General features: G+C 35.8%; 2 protein-coding genes and 1 pseudogene across 4 annotated transcripts; 1 reads left to right on the plus strand and 2 right to left on the minus strand.

Moving 5' to 3' along the window:
• Nucleotides 1–202: 202 nt before the first annotated feature.
• On the minus strand, nucleotides 203–5,089 carry LOC126611742 (putative disease resistance RPP13-like protein 1). 2 transcript variants are annotated; one of them, XM_050280121.1, is made up of 3 exons: nucleotides 2,271–5,089; nucleotides 1,300–1,741; nucleotides 203–788 (listed from the first exon to the last, which is right to left on the minus strand). In XM_050280121.1, exons 1-2 carry the CDS (start codon nucleotides 5,029–5,031, stop codon nucleotides 1,716–1,718), a joined length of 2,787 nt encoding a protein of 928 aa, XP_050136078.1. In that variant the 5' UTR covers nucleotides 5,032–5,089; the 3' UTR covers nucleotides 203–788; nucleotides 1,300–1,715. The 2 variants fall into 2 exon arrangements, with proteins under 2 accessions (XP_050136078.1, XP_050136076.1); XM_050280119.1 differs by having other exon boundaries at nucleotides 203–801.
• Nucleotides 5,090–7,823: 2,734 nt separating this feature from the next.
• On the minus strand, nucleotides 7,824–8,845 carry LOC126603256 (putative disease resistance RPP13-like protein 1; annotated as a pseudogene).
• Nucleotides 8,846–14,252: 5,407 nt separating this feature from the next.
• On the plus strand, nucleotides 14,253–17,075 carry LOC126611596 (pentatricopeptide repeat-containing protein At5g18950-like). Of its 2 annotated transcripts, none has more exons than XM_050279911.1 (2): nucleotides 14,253–16,367; nucleotides 16,455–17,075. In XM_050279911.1, exon 1 carries the CDS (start codon nucleotides 14,573–14,575, stop codon nucleotides 16,328–16,330), a length of 1,758 nt encoding a protein of 585 aa, XP_050135868.1. In that variant the 5' UTR covers nucleotides 14,253–14,572; the 3' UTR covers nucleotides 16,331–16,367; nucleotides 16,455–17,075. The 2 variants fall into 2 exon arrangements, with proteins under 2 accessions (XP_050135868.1, XP_050135861.1); XM_050279904.1 differs by having other exon boundaries at nucleotides 16,482–17,075.
• The last annotated feature ends 2,890 nt before the right edge of the window (nucleotides 17,076–19,965 follow it).

The raw sequence follows: 19,965 nt of genomic DNA on the forward strand, positions 1-19,965 counted from the left end.
AAAAGAATCCGGAGGGGATCATTTTCCCATTTCCTGCTCCCTCTCTCTCCCCGTTTATCTTATTTAAATTTCATTCTTCGGTTTTCACAATTTTTAATTTTTAGGTTATTTAATTATTTCAATGTGACCGGAACACGGTGTGGTACATCACGTGTCACTATACAAATAGTAGGATGTGTGTTAAAATTTTAATAACTTAAAAAATAAAATTTCTCACTACTTGCATAAAAACATGTAATGTACCCCTCGTGTTTCCGTTACAATGAAAAATTTCTCCAAAATAGGAACACATGTCAGATTTTAAATGGGGTACCACAAGTGACGTGGTATTACTGTACCACACTATAATTTCTTGTATGCCACCGCAATTAAAAGCTTCTTCCAATCTGGAAATACGATTGTTTAGAACAGTCTTTGGTCTGCATTCGTTTCCTACTTAATCTTGTAGCAATCAAACACATGAGAAAGATGGCAGGCAAAAGGGACAGTTTGATAGTAGTATCAGCACGCCGAATGTAGTATACGTATTGAATTATCGAGCAAACACATTGAGCGAAGGCTCCGACTAACCCATAAATTTCAATGACGGAACCAAAAAGCATGTAACACCCCCTCTTCCTCTACGCAACAGTTTTACCTACGTTTGTAAATCAGCTCCCATATGCGAGTAGAGCTGCAATAGCCAAGAGCACATCGAACAACGCATACCGATGCCTACTTGAGGAGAAACCTGAACACAAGCGGCTGACAAAATTCCATGCGAAGGCTACTGACAAGAAAGAGCCACTCTGCTGAGTATCCCTACATAAGAAATTAGTCATGAATTCATCTAAAACTTGAGAGATCTAGCAAGAACTGTGCAAATGAAAATGCGAAACTGTATTTTTGTCACTCAAATTTAAATTGAGTCCACTTTAATCTCTCCAGTTTCAGTTTTCTCAGTCATACCATGCAATTGATAGGGATTGCAATTGTGTCCGAAATCACATTTTCTCCACATAGTTTGACAGAAACATTGCCACCAAAAGTAATAAACTCGAAGAAAATTCTGAAGTCCGTAAGCAAAATCACTAACATGTAGTTTCACTTGATCAATGCCTAAATGGTATTTTCATCAATAAATTTGACGGAGATGGGATTTCGGACAAAATTATGATCATTAATCAACTATATAGGTATGATATGATTGCTAAATAGAAACTGTAGCGAAAGAAGTGGAACACGGTTCAAATTGGAAGAACGAAAAGTATAGTATATGCAGCAAAACAAAATATTGGTTAACAACTGAAGTTGGATTACCTCTGTCCTAGCAGAGTGGCGTACTTAATGTGATTCTCTGCCCTTCTGCCTTAATTGTTGTAGTAAACAAATTGGGAGTATGCGAGCAATTGAGGGTAGCTCCCAAGTATTGCTATTTAATATGTGATGCCATTCCTCAAAGCCAGAAATTGTGCCCCGTAAGAGACCCCCTAGTGCTCGGGCAATTAAAGGCAAACCATTGCACTTCGCAGTCCAGTTTCCTATCAGTTTCTTTAATGTTTGAATCTTCAACGGGGTTACTGTCTCCCAATTGCTTAATGCATTCAGAGTCCTTCCGAAGTTAGAGGCAAAGACCTTGATGCTTTTCCTTAAACTTGGATTTCACATCAAATTGCAAAGAGCATGTTTCTCTTCATATTTATTCACTGTAAATGTCAACTGGAAGTGTTTTCTTTTCACATCTCTGCTCTACATGATGCCGCTGCATGTGAAGATGAAGGGATTAGACTCTACATATTATCTTGGAACACAAGCAAACAGATTTGAATATCATCTACGGTACCTAATGGCTGCATGTTTTTACAATAATTTAAACTAATTAACAAGTTTCGAACTGCACAAAGTTAGGCCGAAAGGGAACAATTAAAGAAGCCTCCCGAGACTAAAGCCTGGATATTATTTGATTTCTTGTGTTAAAACTACAACAGGCTTAAAGAGAAATATCAGAAGATAGATGCCATGACAGCTTTTACAAAACCCCCGGCAAATAAGAAGGAATAAAGTAATACTTGATTTAAGTTCAAGAACAAGCAATTTAACGAAACTAAAGTCGTGGCATGTACGTACTCCAGGGAACGACTCCAGGGATGGACAGTTATAGAGACCCAAATGGTGAAGGAAATTTAGGCTGTGCACCATTTTCTTGGGCAAGCACTTTACACCAACTACATTTTGAATATTAAGAAATTGAAGCAAGGACAGGGATTTTGTGTCTAGTAAAGTTAACACACCTGGGCATTCATTTATCCTCAATTGCTTTAAGCAATCGATTGTGAAAGTAGCCGTTCCCCCTTGTAGAACCCCGCACTCAGACGCGGAAAGTTTTTTCAAGCAAGGAAGATGATAAGGCAAGCCTCTCAGCTTCGGACAGTTGTCTAAAATCAACTCCTGGAGACGAGGAAAGTCTGGTTGTTGGCCTCCACTTGAACTTGGTTGCCATTCCTCCCACTCTGGCATCTTCTTAAACGCTAGCTTCTCCAAAGATTGAAATGGCTTTATTACAGGAGTTCCATTTCCACCATAGAACTCAATGCCAACTGTCATAACAGATTTCATCCTTTCGATGTAGAGTACTTTAAGAGTGGGTAGCTGCCCGAAACTTGGCAAGGATAAACAATGACTACAATCACTGAGACGCATGAACTGAATGTTAGATAAGGAATTAGAGTTTCCCAACCAATTCGGAAAGCTGATTCCACCATAAAAGCTGATGGCCAGTTTCTCCAAATTCACGGAAGGCTGGAGCTTGTCAAGTACATGTCTCTCCTTTTCGGAATCATTGGTGTCCTCATCACCCCATGCCAGCTCTAACTCCTTGAGATCCTTCTTATTCTTCAAATTGGCCCGCACAGCATCCTCAAGGTCTAGTACATTCCGCAGCTTCAAAATAGAAAGTTTCCCTCGAAGATGTGAAAGCTCCCTCAACTGTTTAATGCATGAACCAGTAGATTTCCCCACAATAAAAGTAGTCAATGTCCTCAAACCTTTTAGTCGACCCATTTCCGATGGCATCTCTCCAATATTTGTTCCTTTAAAATTAAGATGGTGCAGATTAATCAATTTTGGGATTCCAGCAGGCAATTTTGTAAGAGAGGAACAATTTGATAACAATAATGTCTGCAAATTGTAGAGAGTGCAGACTATATCAGGTAACCTTTCAATTGACGTATAGGAGACGTCCATATAGCGCAAGTGTATGAGGTGGCCAATAGAATCAGGTACTTCAGTGATATTTTTGTATTTCGATAATGATAACACCCGCAAACGTGTTAGAGTAGGCAACAAATCTTGCAGAATCCTGTTACTCACATAAAACTTCATTTCTAATCTTAAAGCCATAGGTAGGAAGGTCCGCAAACACTTCATACCATACAATGGCCCAAATCTTGATGCAGCATCAAACTCTTCTTTCACATACGAAAAGTGACGAACTATTTTAGGAACTTCATGTGATTCATTCCCTTCCAAGCTGTAGCAAAACCCCCTGGCCATGAACATAGCCAAGCCACGAATGAGATCATGCATTTTAAAACTCATTTTCCGTGACTTTTGAAACAACGATCGAGATAACAGTTCATCAAAATACTTTTCAGCCACCTCTTCCACTTTCATATTCTCAACTTGCACAATCAAACCTTCTGCAACCCAAAGCAAAACCACTTCTTCCCTTTTGAATCTATATCCCTTCGGAAAAATTGAACAATAAACAAAGCATTGTTTTAATTGAGCTGGGAGATAATGGTAACTCAACCATAGAGCTGGAAGGATATTACTTCTCTCATAAGGTAGCTCCCAAATATTGCTATTTAAGACACTATTCCATTCCTCAGCATCTATCTTGCAACGTAACAAACCCCCAATTGTTTTTGCAGCTAGAGGCAAACCATTGCACTTGACCGCAATTTGCTTGCCAATTTCTTCCAACTTTGGGCGTGAACCATGGGTTTGATTTCCAAATGCATGTTGTGCAAGTAGAAACCAGCAATCTTCATTGGACAAGGGTTTCAATTCGTGAATAGGAACATTTCGCATGATAGACGCTACATTTGTGCTCCGTGTTGTGACCATGACCTTACTGCCCCTTGCCCCTGAAGTGAAAGGAATTCGGAAGTGATCCCAGTCAACATATTTCTCATTCCAAAGGTCATCCAACACAAATAAAAACTTTTTCCCCCTAATTTGTTTCTTTAGTTCAAGTTGAAGCAAATTCAGATCTGTCAAATTACAAGGTTTTGAAGTAACTGACTCGAGAAGGGTTTTAGTTACCCTAATAGCATCATAATCTTCAGAAACACATGCCCAAGCTCGAAGAGCAAAATGCTCTTTCACATTATCATCGTTGTAAAGGATTTGAGCAAGGGGAGTCTTACCAACCCCGCCCATTCCAACTATGGCAAGGACACATACATCATTATCGCTGGCATCATCGGACAATAACACTGTCGATAAATATTTTTTATCGTCATCCCTACCATATACACGAGAATCATCAACCAAGGAAGTTGTTGGAGTTCTATGTGAAACCTTAACCCCATGAACTTCTCTCAGACCAATGACATCTTTCTCTTTTGCAAGCTGTTTTAATCTTTGAAATAACTCTTTTATCCTACCATTCATGTTTAGATAAAAAGAATTACGAGAAGTAAAAAAGAAGTTCCACGCCTTACTAGTTAACTTGTCGTTTTGACCTTCACCTTCCACCTTGCATCGCAAAGCTTCAGTGTCGATCTCATCCAGTAAATCCTCCGCGTCAAAAACAGCATGTTTGAGTTCATCAAGCCAGTTTCTGACAGCAGGGTTCACGATCTGCTTCTCTTCTGCATCACTAAGCACTGCGTAAAGAGCGAGCAGTGTTATCTTCAGTTTCATGAGGAGTGATTCATCGAGTTTCTTGCGCTGAAAAAAGTCGATGAACTCAGTTGAAGTAATTCTGTCACACAACACCTTGATGGAAGCAGAGAGAAAAGCCTCTCCAATTAGAGCGGCAGCCATTCCTCCTTTTGCAAAGGATTTCAATGAAATGTAACTTTTGCAGTTGTTTGAAGTTGGAAAAAATTTGTCAAATTCTGGTAATGAACTATATCTCTGGTCAATGCCCACACGTTTTTGGCAAATGGAGAGAAGACCTTATAATAGTAGATTAATAGTGGTGGTGTGGTGTTTTCAAAAGGAGGAATGATTTCCTCTTTTTTCTTTTTTTTGGAAACTAATGATTTCCTTCTTTTGTTTGTCACGGATGTGGCTTTATAAATAAAGCACTCCGTGTGTAATCAACACACACAACAGAGGAAAAAAAAGAACTGAAAGCACTAATATCAGTATCCCTCCCTTCTTCTTCTCATCTACAATCCTTTTGTGTTATAGTTACAAAACTAAATAGTATGATATTTTGCATCCGCTTCATTCATGTCTCTAACAAAGGTTATCTCTCTAACATTTGCGTATTTATAACAAAAAAAATAAAAAAAAAAATAAAAATAAAAATATATATATATATATATATATATACAGGCCCTTTAAGGGAAGGAATCCCTATTTTTCAAAAAATAAAAATGGAGACACTCTCTTGACCATTAGATCTGGCTTTAATGAAATTCTGTGGTTAAGATTAAATCATAGGCCACAGAATTTCATTAAAACCAAATTTAACGATCAAGAGGATATCCCCAATTTTTTTGAAAAATAGGGATCCCTTTCCTTAAAGGCTTCATATGTGTGTGTGTGTATATATATATATATATATATATATATCTCAATGTCATTGACTTTGGCTATAAATTGTGTTTGGACATTGTCTTTGTAATGCCTTGAACGTGGTAGTTGTACTTATCTCTATTAATTAATAAAAATATCTTTGTCAATCAAAATATGGTGAAAAGACAACTTAGTCTTCTATCACACAAAAAATGATGGGCAATAATGTAATTTCACAGGTCTAAATTTTACTGTTTTTTATTGAAGACTCACCTACAGGTGATATTAAAATATCTCTAATATTTAAAATTAAAAATAAAAATAATAAAAAAAACCAAAAACCAAAAACAAAAACCTCTCTCCTTCTCATTTTCTAATAAAATGTGTTCATACACACAAAGTGTGTAGCCAAATGCTAGTGTAAATTATTGGAAGCTTCCTTTTAGGTTGGTTGGACGTGGGAGACGCTGGATTTTAGACATGAAAAACATTTGGAGTCTAAATTTCTTCCATTATGGAGGATTTGAAATTGGAATCTCTTTCAACTTTGAAAAGAGAAGTACCATTAGACCCAGAGCGAGTTAGTTGTTGAGTCGACAAGTCGGTTAACACAAAGATTGCAATGACAAAGTTCACTAGACCCAGAACGAGTTGGTTATTGATTCGACGATCTAGTTAACACAAAAGTTGCAATGATAAAGTCCTAATTTTCTTAGTAAAAAGGTCGGTACCCCTATCAGTCATGAGTCATGCCCTCCATTTATTCCTTTTTTGACTTTTTATTTATTTAGGCTTTTTAGCCAAAATTGTCTCTGAGATTTGCATAACTTATCACTTTGGTCCCTGAGATTTGAAATCAATAGAAATTTGTCCATCATCAATCATTTTGATCATTCCTTGAAAAACTATGTTAAATAATGACTAAATGAAAAAAATACCCTCAATTTAATAAACAATGGGCAAAAATGATTTGACAAAAATTGAGGGTATTTTAGTTATTTTATCCTTATTTAATGGAAGTTTTTTAAGGAATGACCAAAATGATTGATGATGGACACTTCTATTTGATGAAGATAAGAATGATGGAGATAACAATTAAGCAAGTTTTCAATTGTGGATACAAAGTCAAGCAAAATCATACTTTGTGATTACAAAGTCAAGGGTCTATTGTATAGGCACTCATTGTTGTATAGCCTAACTTTTATTACATGTAGTTGGATGTAGTTGGGAGATGCTGCCTTTATTGCCTGTGAGACTCCAGTACTCCTATATAAAGAGTTTCTTGTATCATTTCAAATAGAAATAGATAAACATATTATTTCTCCAAAACATAGCCTAATTATAAATTTTCAAATACCATTCTCTTCACTATTGATTTCAAATCTCAATGATCAAAGTAAGGAGTTATGTAAATCTCAGAGACCATTTTGGCTAAAAAACCATTTATTTATTTATTTATTTATCATTTACTATTTCTTTAAGATTGTGTCGATTCCTCTCCTTTATCTTAAGAGTAGCAGAAGTAACATCAATTTGTACAGGTTATATGCAAATCTACAGAACTTCCTTGCATGTAGAACATGCCAGTTTCAAATGGAAGCAGCTAAGGCACCACTTGGTAACCATTTCGTTTCTAATTTTCAGTTTTCAGTTTTGGGTAAATCGCCAAAATGGTCGCTGAGATTGTCCACCGTCCATCATTTTGGTCCTTCCGTTAAAAAACTCCGTTAAGTGTCCCGGAGCTCTTGACCAGAAGTTTGGGCAATTTTCAAAGCTTCGTAACTCAATCGTTTCTTAACCAAATTCGACTCATAATATATCAAAATGAAGATAGGAAAGTGTAAAATAAGATTATACCTATTTCGAAGCCCAATGGTTGCCGGAGATTGTCGAAAAATAGCCTCAAAGTTGACTAGTCCGAGTGAAAACTTGAAAACTCGCCGGAAACTGGGTAAACTTTAAATCTTCATAACTTCTTCAATACTCAACGAAATAAAGTGATTCAAAAACGAAAATCATACTTCTCGACGAGACAAAGAGAATGGTACATTTTTTGACGGCTAACTCACCGTGGTTTGGCCGGAAAATGGCTAACTCGCCGTGGTACCTTCATTGAACAAGGGTTTCAATTTGTGAATAGGAACATTTTGCTTTATAGATGCTACATTTGTGCTTCGTGATGTTACAATGACCTTACTTCTCCTTGCCCCTGAAGTGAAAGGAATTCGGAAGCACTCCCAGTCAAGATATTTCACATTCCAAAGGTCATCCAACACAAATAAAAACTTTTTCCCCCTAATTTGTTCCTTTAGTTCAAGTTAAAGCAAATTCATATCTGTCAGATTACAAGGTTTTGAAGTAACTGACTCGAGAAGGGTTTTAGTTACCTTAATAGCATCATAATCTTCATAAACACAAGCCCAAGCTCGAAGAGCAAAATGCTCTTTCACCTTATCATCGTTATAAAGGATTTGAGCAAGGGCAGTCTTACCAACCCCGCCTATTCCAACTATGGCAGGGACACATACATCATTATCGCTGGCATCATCGGACAATAACACTGTCAATAAATATTTTTTATCGTCATCCCTACCATATACACGACACTCATCAACCAAGGAGGTTGTTGGAGTTCTATTGAAACCTTAACCCCATGAACTTCTCTCAGACCAAAAACATCTTTCTCTGTTGCAAGCTGTTCTAGTCTTTGAAATAACTCTTTTATCCTACCATTCATGTTTAGATAAAAAGAATTATGAGAAGTAGAGAAGAAGTTCCACACCTTACTAGTTAATTTGTCGCTTTGATCTTCACCTTCCACCTTGCATCGCAAAGCTTCAGTATCGATCTCATCCAGTAAATCCTCCGCGTCAAAGACCGCATGTTTGAGCTCATCAAGCCAGTTTCTGACAGCAGGGTTCACGATCTGCTTCTCTTCTGCATCACTAAGCACTGCATAAAGAGCGAGCAGTGTTATCTTCAGTTTCACGAGGAGTGATTCATCGAGTTTCTTGCATCGAAATAAGTCGATGAACTCAGTTGAAGTAATTCCGTCACACAAAACCTTGATGGAAGCAGAGAGAAAAGCCTCTCCAATTAGAGCTGCAGCCATTCCTCCTTTTGCAAAGGATTTCAATGAAATGTAAATGTGGACATTGTCATTGTAATGCCGTGAACGCGACGGTTGTAATGATTGGAAACTTCCTTTTAGGTTGGTTGGATGTGGGAGACGCTGTATTTTAGACATGAAAAACGTTTGAAATCTATATTTCTTCCATTATCTTTAGGAAGGGGGATCTCTACTTGGAATCTCTTTCAACTTTGAGAAGAGAAGTACCACTAGACTCAAAGTGAGTTGGTTATTCAGTTGACGAGTTGTTTAACACAAAGATTGCAATAACAAAGTCCACTAGACCTAGAGCGAGTTAGTTATTGATTCAGCGACCTAGTTAACACAAAAGTTGCAATGATAAAGTCCTAATTTTCTAAGTAAAAAGGTCGGTACCCCTATCAGTCATGACTCATGCCCTCCCTTTATTCCTTTTTTGACTTTTTATTTATTTATTTATTGAAAGTGTAATTAAGTTGGCTATTTCCTAGCAAATGTAAAAAGTTTGTAAGTTGGTTATTCCTAGTCTTAGGATTAATTGTAACATGCAAAGGTTGGATTTTGCGTTAAATGAGGAGCATGATTGACTAATGTTACATGGCAAAGCACTTTTCTAGTAAGAACCATTTGCATTCATATAGGATTTGTTTTCCCTATTAAATATTGATTTGGTGTGGGATTCTAGAAGTCTATACAAATCTGCATAGTCTTAAATAAGGAAGATGTTTAAATAAGGCCAATCTCTTTGTTTATTAGGTAAAAGAGTTAACCTAGTATATAAAGGGTTGTGCTAGGAGTTTTAATCCTGGTTTATTTTCTCAGTTAATAGGGTTTGCGCGACGAAAATTAATCTTCGTACGAATTAGTTTGTCGCGCAAAGATACTTTGCGCGACAAAGATAACGTCGCGCAAAGCTTTGCGAGACGAAATATTTTAAATTTTAAAATTTTGTTTTAAATTTTTTTAATTAAAATAATTTAATTTAATATTTTGCACGACGGAATATTTTGTCACGCAAGGTTTTTTTACTTTTTGTTTTATTATTTCTCTTATATTAATTTAATTATATTAATTGTTTAGACAACGAAATATTTGGTAGCGCAAGATTTTCGAATTTTTACTTTTTTAATTTAATTTAATTGTATGATTTTATTTTTTAATTACTTTAATTTAAATTGACATATTCAAAATAAAATTACATATGAAAAATAGTGATCAAATATCCAATATATATAATATATTCAAAATGTACACATAAATTAACAAAGTACAATAATAAAATCCTAATACAAGTCTATTGTGGTGGTAGTGGCGGGGGATATGTTTCGATAGCGTCCTAATCCTCAACTTTAGCTGTCAAAGTCTCGACAATTCCCTACAAAAATATATATATATGGTCAAATAACAAAATAATAACAAAAAATTGGCATAATCTTCCCTAAAATTGGTATACCCCAAATCCGACCCCAAACTCCACTCCTCATCCTATACTCGACCCCAAACCCCGCACCAAACTCAAAACTAACTCCAAAAACACATATTAATGAAAAAAATTAAAATTTGGGGAGAATATACATTTTGGCAAGATGGAGAGTGAGTGAGAATGAGAGGGAGGAGTGAGTGTGAGAGAATTAAAGGAGATAGTGAGAGAGAGATAAGAGAGTGAATGAGAGTGAGAGATAGTGAAGAGAGAAAAGAGAGATTAAGTGAGAGGAGCGAGTGTGAGAGAGAGGGTTGGATTTGGGGAGAAGGAAAGAAAGAGGAGTAAAGAGTAGACAAAAACATTGAGAAAATTGTGGAGGAGTTATTTTGGTTTTAAAAACCGTATCACTTTGCACGACGAATGATACGAGTTTGCGCGACGAAATATTGGTCGAGCAAAGTCTTAAAAAAAAAAAATTTTAGTTCCCGTGTCCCATTTTTTTTCCTGCCCAAATTTTTAGAGTTTTGCGCGACGAAGTGTTGGTCACACAAAGTTTTGCACGACGAAGTATTGGTCGCACAAAGTCTTAAAAAAAAAATTTTTAATTCCCGCGGCCCATTTTTGGTGCCCGCCCAAATTTTTAGAGTTTTGCGTGACAAAGTGTTGGTCGCGCAAAGTTTTAAAAACAATTCTTGCGTCCCATTTTTGGCTCCGTCCAAATTTAAGGATTTTGCACGACAAATTATTGGTTCGTTGTGCAAAATTTATAAAAATAATTTTTATAAATAATAAAATTTACTGAAATTTTGACTTTACTCCCTTCAAATTCAATTTTTTTTTTTTTACATAAAACTCACAATAATATATTTTCTAACAAAAACCCGATCCACACTACAATAATATTTAAAGCTACTTAATAAATATATAAACCATTCAATTTCTTAAGTGTTATATGTACAAAATAAATAATTTTAAAGCTATTTAATATATATATATATATATATATATATATGTGCAAAAAAAATTATTCAGAGATCAACTAACGGGACAAAACTTTTCGACGGTTATAAACGAAAAATCACGATTTAACAGTTATTTTAACTTCGATTTTGATGAATTTTTACAACTACACTCCTTGATCCTATATGAATAAATTCGATCTTCAATTTAAATTATTTACACTAGTGGATACCACAAAATCTTATGTTATACTTGATGAAAGTATAAATAAACTATAAGTGTTAGTGAATCTATTGTTTTGATGAGATATGCATTCTACGAAATTGGTTTCAACGATCCAACCGTCAAACATGTTTGTATATATTTCAAGATCGCACACGCCAAAAATCGTAAAAAACAAACATTCAGAGATCAACTAACGGGACAACACTTTTCGACGGTTATAAACGAAAAATCACGATTTAACAGTTATTTCAACTCTGGTTTTGATGATTTTTTACCCTTACACTCCTTGAACCTATATGAATACAATGACTGAATTCGATTTTCAATTTAAAATATTTACACTAGAAATGAAAATATAAATAAACTCTTTTAAGTGTTAATGAATCTATTGTTTTGATTGGATATGCATTCTACGAAACTAGTTTCAACGATCCAACCGTCAAACTTGTTTGTATATACTTCAAGATCATATACACCAAAAATCACAAAAAACAAACATTCAAAGATCAACTAACGGGACAAAACTTTTCGACGATTATAAACGAAAAATCATGATTTAATGGTTATTTTAACTCCGATTTTGATGATTTTTTACAGCTACACTCCTTGACCCTATATGAATACAATGACTAAATTTGATCTTCAATTTAAAATATTTACACTAGTTATACTTAATGAAAATATAAATAAACTATTTTAAGTGTTAGTGAATCTATTGTTTTGATGGGATATGCATTCTACGAAACTAGTTTCAACGATCCAACCGTCAAACTTGTTTGTATATACTTCGAGATCATATACACCAAAAATCACAAAAAACAAACATTCAGAGATCAACTAACGGGACAAAACTTTTCGACGGTTATAAAAGAAAAATCACGATTTAATAGTTATTTTAACTCCGATTTTGATGATTTTTTTACAGCTACACTCCTTGACCCTATATGAATACAATGACTGAATTCGATCTTCAATTTAAAATATTTACACTAGTTATACTTAATGAAAATATAAATAAACTCTTTAAGTGTTAGTGAATCTATTGTTTTGATGGAATATGCATTCTACGAAACTAGTTTCAACGATCCAACCGTCAAACTTGTTTGTATATACTTCGAGATCATATACACCAAAAATCACAAAAAACAAACATTCAGATATCAGCTAACGGGACAAAACTTTCAACAGTTATAAACGAAAAATCATTATTTAACAGTTATTTCAACTCCGATTTTGGTGATTTTTTACAGTTACACTCCTTGACCTTATATGAATACAATGAACTAATTTTATCGTCAATTAAAAATATATTTTTCTAACAAAAATTCGATCCGAACTACAATAATATATTTTTCTAACAAAAGCCCGATCCGAACTACAATAATAAATTTAAAGTTACTTAATAAATATATATATACCGTTCAATTTCTTAAGTGTTATGCGTACAAAATAAAAAACGAAAAAAAATTGGTTTAGGCGACGAAATATTTGAATTACGTCGCGCAAAGATTTTAAAAAATAAAATTTTTATTTTATTTATTTTTGTAAGGACTTTGCGTGACGAAGTTTAAATTTTCGTCGCGCAAAGTGATTTTGCGCGACAAAATCGTAACGCAAAGTGACTTTGCGTGACGTAGTTTAGAGTTTCGTTACGCAAAGTGACTTTGCGCGACGATGTGTGTCAACGATTATTCTGGGACTAGCCAAGACAAGTACCAACATCCTCGTATATGTACTCATGGCTAAGCTGACACTAGTGATTTCGATGTCAACCTTTAACTTGACACCAACTTCCTATTTAGCTTCACAACAAAAACCATCATTAATTTAGTAATTGTATCGGTATACGCTCTCTGTCTTTTTCACTACGAATTTCACCACTTCATGTTATTTTAGAAAATTCACTTACGGTTAAAATATGATGTTTTGATAAACTTTGAATTCAATATTGTGATCTACGATACTACCATGAGATTCATTTTCTTAGATAACAACTCACTAACTTTGCGCAAATGACGTTATATAACAATAATAGAAAACAATTGTGCCTATTTATCCTGATACGGTTTTTCCCACCAATTCTCCTTCCCAAACAATTAACACCATCTCTCTACTAAAAAATAAAATAAATAACTCACTTACTTCACCAAAAATGAGAAGAAATCCTTCTATTTAAATTTAGTAGCATATTCTTCTTCACCTATAAGTGAGATGTGTTAATTTCGATTCTCACTAACAGTGAATTTGAACCACACCCATTGTGAGGCTTAGCCACTCGCTCACTCCCTTACACTATGTTTGGATGAAGAAATTTAAGATAACTAAGGAATTTTAAAATGACGGAAATTGAAATGACGGGATTTTATTTTCTAGAATTTGTGAATTTTCTTGTTTGGTTAATCTAAAAGAACAATGGAATTGAGAATCGAATTTGTTAATTTTAAACTTTCAATCATATAAATTGAGAAATGACACCTATTTACATGGAATTTAAACTTAGGAATTGGAGGCTCCAAATTCCAAGTTTTTTTTCATGCAGAAATTCTATATTTCTATGTTTATAAATCTAAACAAGGGAATTGGTGCATGTCAATTTATAAATTCTGACTTTTATCCAAATTACAAGTTTATTTCTTTCATCCAAACATACTGGTAGTGTATTATGTTTGTTAAAAAAAATATTAAAATAGTTTTCTATTGAAAATTAAAAACAGTTTAAAATATATAAAAAAATAGACGTGCCCAATTTCGAAATACGATGCGTCGTATGTAAAAGTGTAAGCTGCCGAACGACCCATCGTCCAAAAACAAAACCGAAACAAAAACCCCTCGAAAACTCGTCAGCCCCCATCCTGGGCAATCGAGCGAGACAGAGACGGAGACGATAGATTCAAAGCAGGTCCTCTTCGAACTTCGTTGATTCTCTTACTGCCGCCATGGATTTTTTCTACAGTCTGCACAACTCTGTTTCAAAACCCATCTACCAGTAAGTGAAACTTCACACTCGAACTTTCTTTTTCCACCATTTGTGCAATAATTTCGAGCTTCATTCCACATCAACACAGAGTTTTTTATTCAATTCTTACCTAGAGAGAGAGAGAGAGAGACAGAGCTAATAGTTCATGGCCAGAGCTCCGTCGTCAATCCTAAGCTTCCTCCGCCACAACCACCGTGCCCGGCAAAACCCAAATACCCAAATCAGATACCTCACAACCGAAACCAAAGACTCTGACTTTACAGAAATTTCTCAACAGATTTGTCAGATTATTAGAACAAAACCCAGATGGGAGCAGACTCTGCCATCCGATTACCCTTCTTTTAATTTCACTGACCCCCAATTTTTCACTGAGCTTTTGAAGCACCAAAGGAATGTGTTTTTCTCGCTTCGGTTTTTCTTCTGGTTGAGCTCTCAGAATGGGTTTTCGCCCAACCCCGTTTCATGTAATGCGCTTTTCACTGCGCTCGTGGAGGCTAAGGCCTGCAATGCTGCAAAATTGCTTCTTGGACATACCGGTTTTAGCCCTGATCCTGCTTCATTAGAAAGTTATATTGGGTGTCTTTGCGAGGGTGGATATGTTCAGGAGGCGGTTGATGTGTTTTATAGGTTGAAAGGGGCTGGAGTGTGCCTGTCTATAATGACTTGGAATGCGGCTTTGTCAGGTTGCCTTAAAGTGGGGAGGACTGATATTATTTGGATATTGTATCAAGAAATGATAGAATGTGGTGTTGTAGCTGATGTTGAGACTGTTGGGTATCTCATTCAAGCATTATGTGTTGATAACAATGTTTTGAAAGGATATGAGCTTCTTCGGCAGGTTTTGGTAGATGGACTAGTCCCTGGAAATGCTGCTTTCAATAAATTGATTTCTGGGTTTTGTAAGGAGAAGAATTATACTCGAGTGTCCGAACTCCTCCACATCATGATTTCAAAGAACCGTGACCCGGATAATTATACGTATCAGGAGGTAATCAATTGGCTGTGTAAGAAAGGAAAGGGGCGTGAGGGTTTACGGGTTTTCAATGATCTTAAGGATAGGGGCTATGCCCCAGATATTGTCATGTATACTACCATGATTCATGGTCTTTGCACAATGGATTATATTGGGGAAGCTAGGAAGCTGTGGTTTGAGATGATTGAGGAGGGATATCGTCCAAATGAGTACACATACAATACAATGATTCTGGGGTTCTGTAAGATTGGTAGTTTTGAAGAGGCCAAGATCTTATACAAGGAGATGTGTGATAGAGGTTATAAAGAAACCACAGTCAGTTACAACACAATGATGAGAGGACTATGTTTACATGGAAGGACCGATGAGGCATATGGATTATTCACTGAAATGCCCCATAAGGGTATTGTTCGTGATTTGATTACATACAACACTCTAATCCAAGGTTTCTGTAAGGAAGGCAAGATAGTAGAAAGTACAAACTTATTCCGAGAGCTCCTGACTCAAGGCTTACAACCATCAACTTACTCCTACACCCCACTTATTGAAAAGCTTTGTCAGGTTGGAGCTGTACAAGAAGCAAAAAGTTTGTGGAATGATATGAAGAATAGAGGTTTGGAACCAACTTTCGGCACTCAAGATTATATCATCATTGGATTGTGTGATCAAGGAGATGCTGCAGAGGGAATGGAATGGTTCTTAGACATGTTAAAGAGTAAGCTTAAACCAAAGCGGAAAACTTTTGGGAAACTAGTTGAATGTCTTTCACAAAGAGACAGGTTGGATGATTCTTTACTTGTTTTAGACTTTATGTTTAGGGCAGGTTATACACTGGAAGAACACATATGTTATTCTCTGGTCAATAAGCTTGGCGGGGAGAACAACCATTTCGTTGAAACATGTCTAGGGGAGATCTTAGAAGGAAAGTGATGTTCCAAGTCATCTTGATATGTTCCTTGCAACTTCTGTAAGTTACTTCTTTTTTACTAGAAACTTCTGTAAGTTGATTTGTGGCTTTCTTTCAATTGTTTTACGGCTGATAATTATTTTGCAGCTTGTTTTGTATGTTTGTTTATGACAGAAAAGCTCAAATGAAAGTTTGAGTTAATGGATACTGGGGATTCCCAAACAGCAGATTAGGGATGAATTGGGGAAAGGGTACGACATTGTTTTGAGAGTTGACATCCAGGGTGCTCAAACACTGAGGAAGGTTCTTGGGAATTCGGCTGTTTTCATATTTTTGATGGCGGAGAGTGAGGCCAAGCTAGGGAGGAGGTGAAGCATGTTAAGAATTTCGATTATGTGGTGGTGAATGCGGAGGGGAGGTTGGACAATGCGGTTAAGTTGGTGGAGTCCACTATCGACGCGGAGAAAGCTAAGGTGCAGCAGAAGAGTTATGTGATATAGCTGTGGAGGTAAATGTGGTAGCAGGTCGAATTTGTGTTTTACGAGTTTAATTTTAGTTATAAACTGTTGAATTTGAATGGACTAGTTTCGTGTGTGGAAGAATGCACGCAATGATCCAAGTTCTACTGGTTTTATAGGAAGTTGTTTATTTTGTAACAATTTGAATGTGAAATTTAGGACCAAGGAAAATCAACTGCTTTAAGTAGTTGCAGTTCACAGAATCACAATGTGTGTTGTTCAAGAAATTGGAAGCAAGCTATTATCTTTATGAGAGTTATCTGTATTAAGCATGTATCCACACTAATGATCCTTGGGCATACAGTGTTAGATATGGTCGAATTTGATGCACTAATTAATGGAAGGTAGGAAATATTCAGTTTCATTGGAGATGTTTGGGGCACGAACCTTTAGTAAAATGAGTTCGTTACGAGATAAGCTATAAGAAGTGACATTCCTTTTCTTGCTGTACAACCCTTTGATAACCAATCTGCTCCGTACTGAACCAAAATGCTTCACTTCACGCTGGCTTTGCTCTTTTGCTGGTTTAAGATAGGTTTGTAACAACTGACTTGTCTGTTAGCCGACGTTTACAGAAGTCCTGTCTTGGTATATTAGCCGGACATCTAAACAGGTGAATTAGAGAAATCAACCTGTGTTAGCTTTGCATGTTTAGAATGAAATCTGTTTTCGGTCTCCTTGCTATCAGATATCATTTATGGCCGTTAAACTGCTATCAGATATCTTCTGCTCAACTGGTTCACAGAATTATCTGGTTTTGTTTGTCACTTGAAGGATGCAAATATTTACCGCGTCGTTATGTGAAGGCTGTTAGTTAATCTGGTAGCCATTGGACATGGATCTGTTGTGTTGTAGCTAGGCTTGTTAAACATGCATAAGGTTCCTATTTTTAAATAGTTTCTGCTTTTGGGCTACATAATTTTCCCAATTCATAACCAACCTGCTCACCGTTTGGGTTTTCTTGGTCAGGTAGCGATGGTCCAGAATTAGATTTTGCATCATACGTTTAATTTTATATTTTGCAATGTATGGACTGCTATGTTTCATGATGATGTTTAAGTGGTTAAGTTCATAATTCAATCCTACCCCGTTGTCATCTCTTTCTTTGTCTTGAATTCTTATTGATTAAGCGCTCGCTGTCGTGTGCTGACATTGACTTCCTCTAGCCATCCTATAGCTTTTTTCTACTTTGAGCTGGAATTTGGCAAAGGGAGGGACCTGAAGTGCTTAGTGTTGCTTGTTTTTGCTGTATTCTGTTTGTTCTGAAAATGCCTGAGAACATTGGTATATGCCGCTATCTGTTTTTTTCCGTATGTTAGTGACTATTGCTACTATTCTATATAGTATAGGCAGTCTGAATTGAAGATTCAATTTTATGTGTTTGAGTTGATTTGGTTGATAGTTTCCAACTTTCAATTTTATGTCTTAGGTAGGAGAATTTGATCAAGTTGTCTAAAATATGTCTTCCTAGCACAGCCAAATTATCTTACTCTAGCATCTAACCTAATCCATAGGACTCATTCAACACCCAGGACTTTGAACCTGAAATCTACCCAAAAACAGCAGACTCAATCAGTACCCTATTCTAAAATGTTGCTTCCACTTTACTCCACTATTATGGAGAGATGACCTATGACTTGATGCAGCTGTGGCGGTATCCCGAAACAATCAAGCACTGCAACTACTTGATTGGTTTGGAATACAGCTATAGACTACGGTGGCCTAGTATCATCACTTGGAGGTGTTTCAAATAAACTGAAAATCACATAACATGATTTAGTGGATTAATAGAGAATAAATACACGTAACATGATTTTGTGAATTATTAACATCACATAGCGGTGTTCCAAATAAACCAAAAACCGCTCAGCTTGAGAAATTTTTCTATGTACGTGTAATTAACTAAAAGGAACCAAATTTAGAGCCAATAACGATCAAATGCAACCTTACTTAACTAAAACTAAAAGCCACGGCTTTTTAGGCTTAGTTGCTGCCCAAAACACTCTTTGACAGAGATTGGATCCGTGCGCTCAAACTCAAAGGGATTTTAGGTGAGCGGGGAGTGGGACCCATCTGAACCTTTAACTTGACACAAATGAACACACAAATCATAACCCTTGTCTGCAAATTCGATCCCAAAAGAAGCACTATATTTATTCAATTCGTTTGATTTGATGGTTGAATATTAAGAGAAATGTGTCAAAAGTAAGTGTGTGAATAGCACAGTAACACTAATAAAAACCTTTTTCTGCAATCAACAACCAACTGATTTACGAATCCTACACACAAGAGGAATATTCTTTTTAATAAATCCACAATCTTTTTAATAAATTGATGTTTACGAAATAATTATGCTGGCTTATGCATGTATATGATTTGATGGAGTTTTGAATTATTATTATTATTTTAACGATACGATAGATTATATTAAACTACATGAAGAAAGATTTGAATGAAGAAAGATTTGAACACAAAATATCGATGCAAGAGCAAATGCTCTAGAGTTTTAAATTAATTGATAAGACTCAAACTTTGGTTAGTTTATTAACATAATGTCCTCATATCCTAACCATTAGCAGATGCTTAGTTGGCATAATATATTAATATGGCATTTCATTGGAAAGTTTGTCTAGTAAGACCAAACCCAACATTGGGCTAAATGCCAAATTTTAGGTTTTATTCCCCCCTCCAAAATCCAACCCAACGCAACCTAAATGAGTGGACTAAAAGCTAAAACTCAAACAAAAGTCAAATTCCATCCAGGATTTAGCCCAGATGCGCGTAGACTCGCCCAAACCCAACCCAGTCTCGGCACAACCACATGCCCCACGCGGGCTAAAGCCTTCAGCACCCGACAGGGGGGCCCACTGTCAGCCACCATCAGGAGCCCAATGACTCTTTTGTTCATCCAACGGCTAATATATTTGGACTGTTGGTTGATCCAACGATCCAGATTCAAATTTTGTTTAATTAAAAAATGTAATTTTAAAATACATTGAATCCAATGACTGAGATCAAATATAATCAAATCTAATGGTTAAAAAAAAGATCTAATGGTTGAAATTTAAATCCAACGGCTAAAATAATTTAAAAAATTATTTAACTCAAAATTCACCCCAAAAACTCTATAAATACTTATG

Source organism: Malus sylvestris, chromosome 2 (genome assembly GCF_916048215.2).
Source record: "Malus sylvestris chromosome 2, drMalSylv7.2, whole genome shotgun sequence".
NCBI classification, from domain to species: Eukaryota; Viridiplantae; Streptophyta; class Magnoliopsida; order Rosales; family Rosaceae; genus Malus; species Malus sylvestris.

Bases quoted from the DNA above. Each gene is read 5' to 3' on its own strand.
- LOC126611596 (XM_050279911.1), top strand. From the start codon at position 14,573: ATGGCCAGAGCTCCGTCGTCAATCCTAAGCTTCCTCCGCCACAACCAC.
- LOC126611742 (XM_050280121.1), bottom strand. From the start codon at position 5,031: ATGGCTGCCGCTCTAATTGGAGAGGCTTTTCTCTCTGCTTCCATCAAG. The intron at 1,742-2,270 runs GTGTGTTAACTT...CTTCACATGCAG, and splicing joins GAGGATAAATGAATGCCCAG to CGGCATCATGTAGAGCAGAG.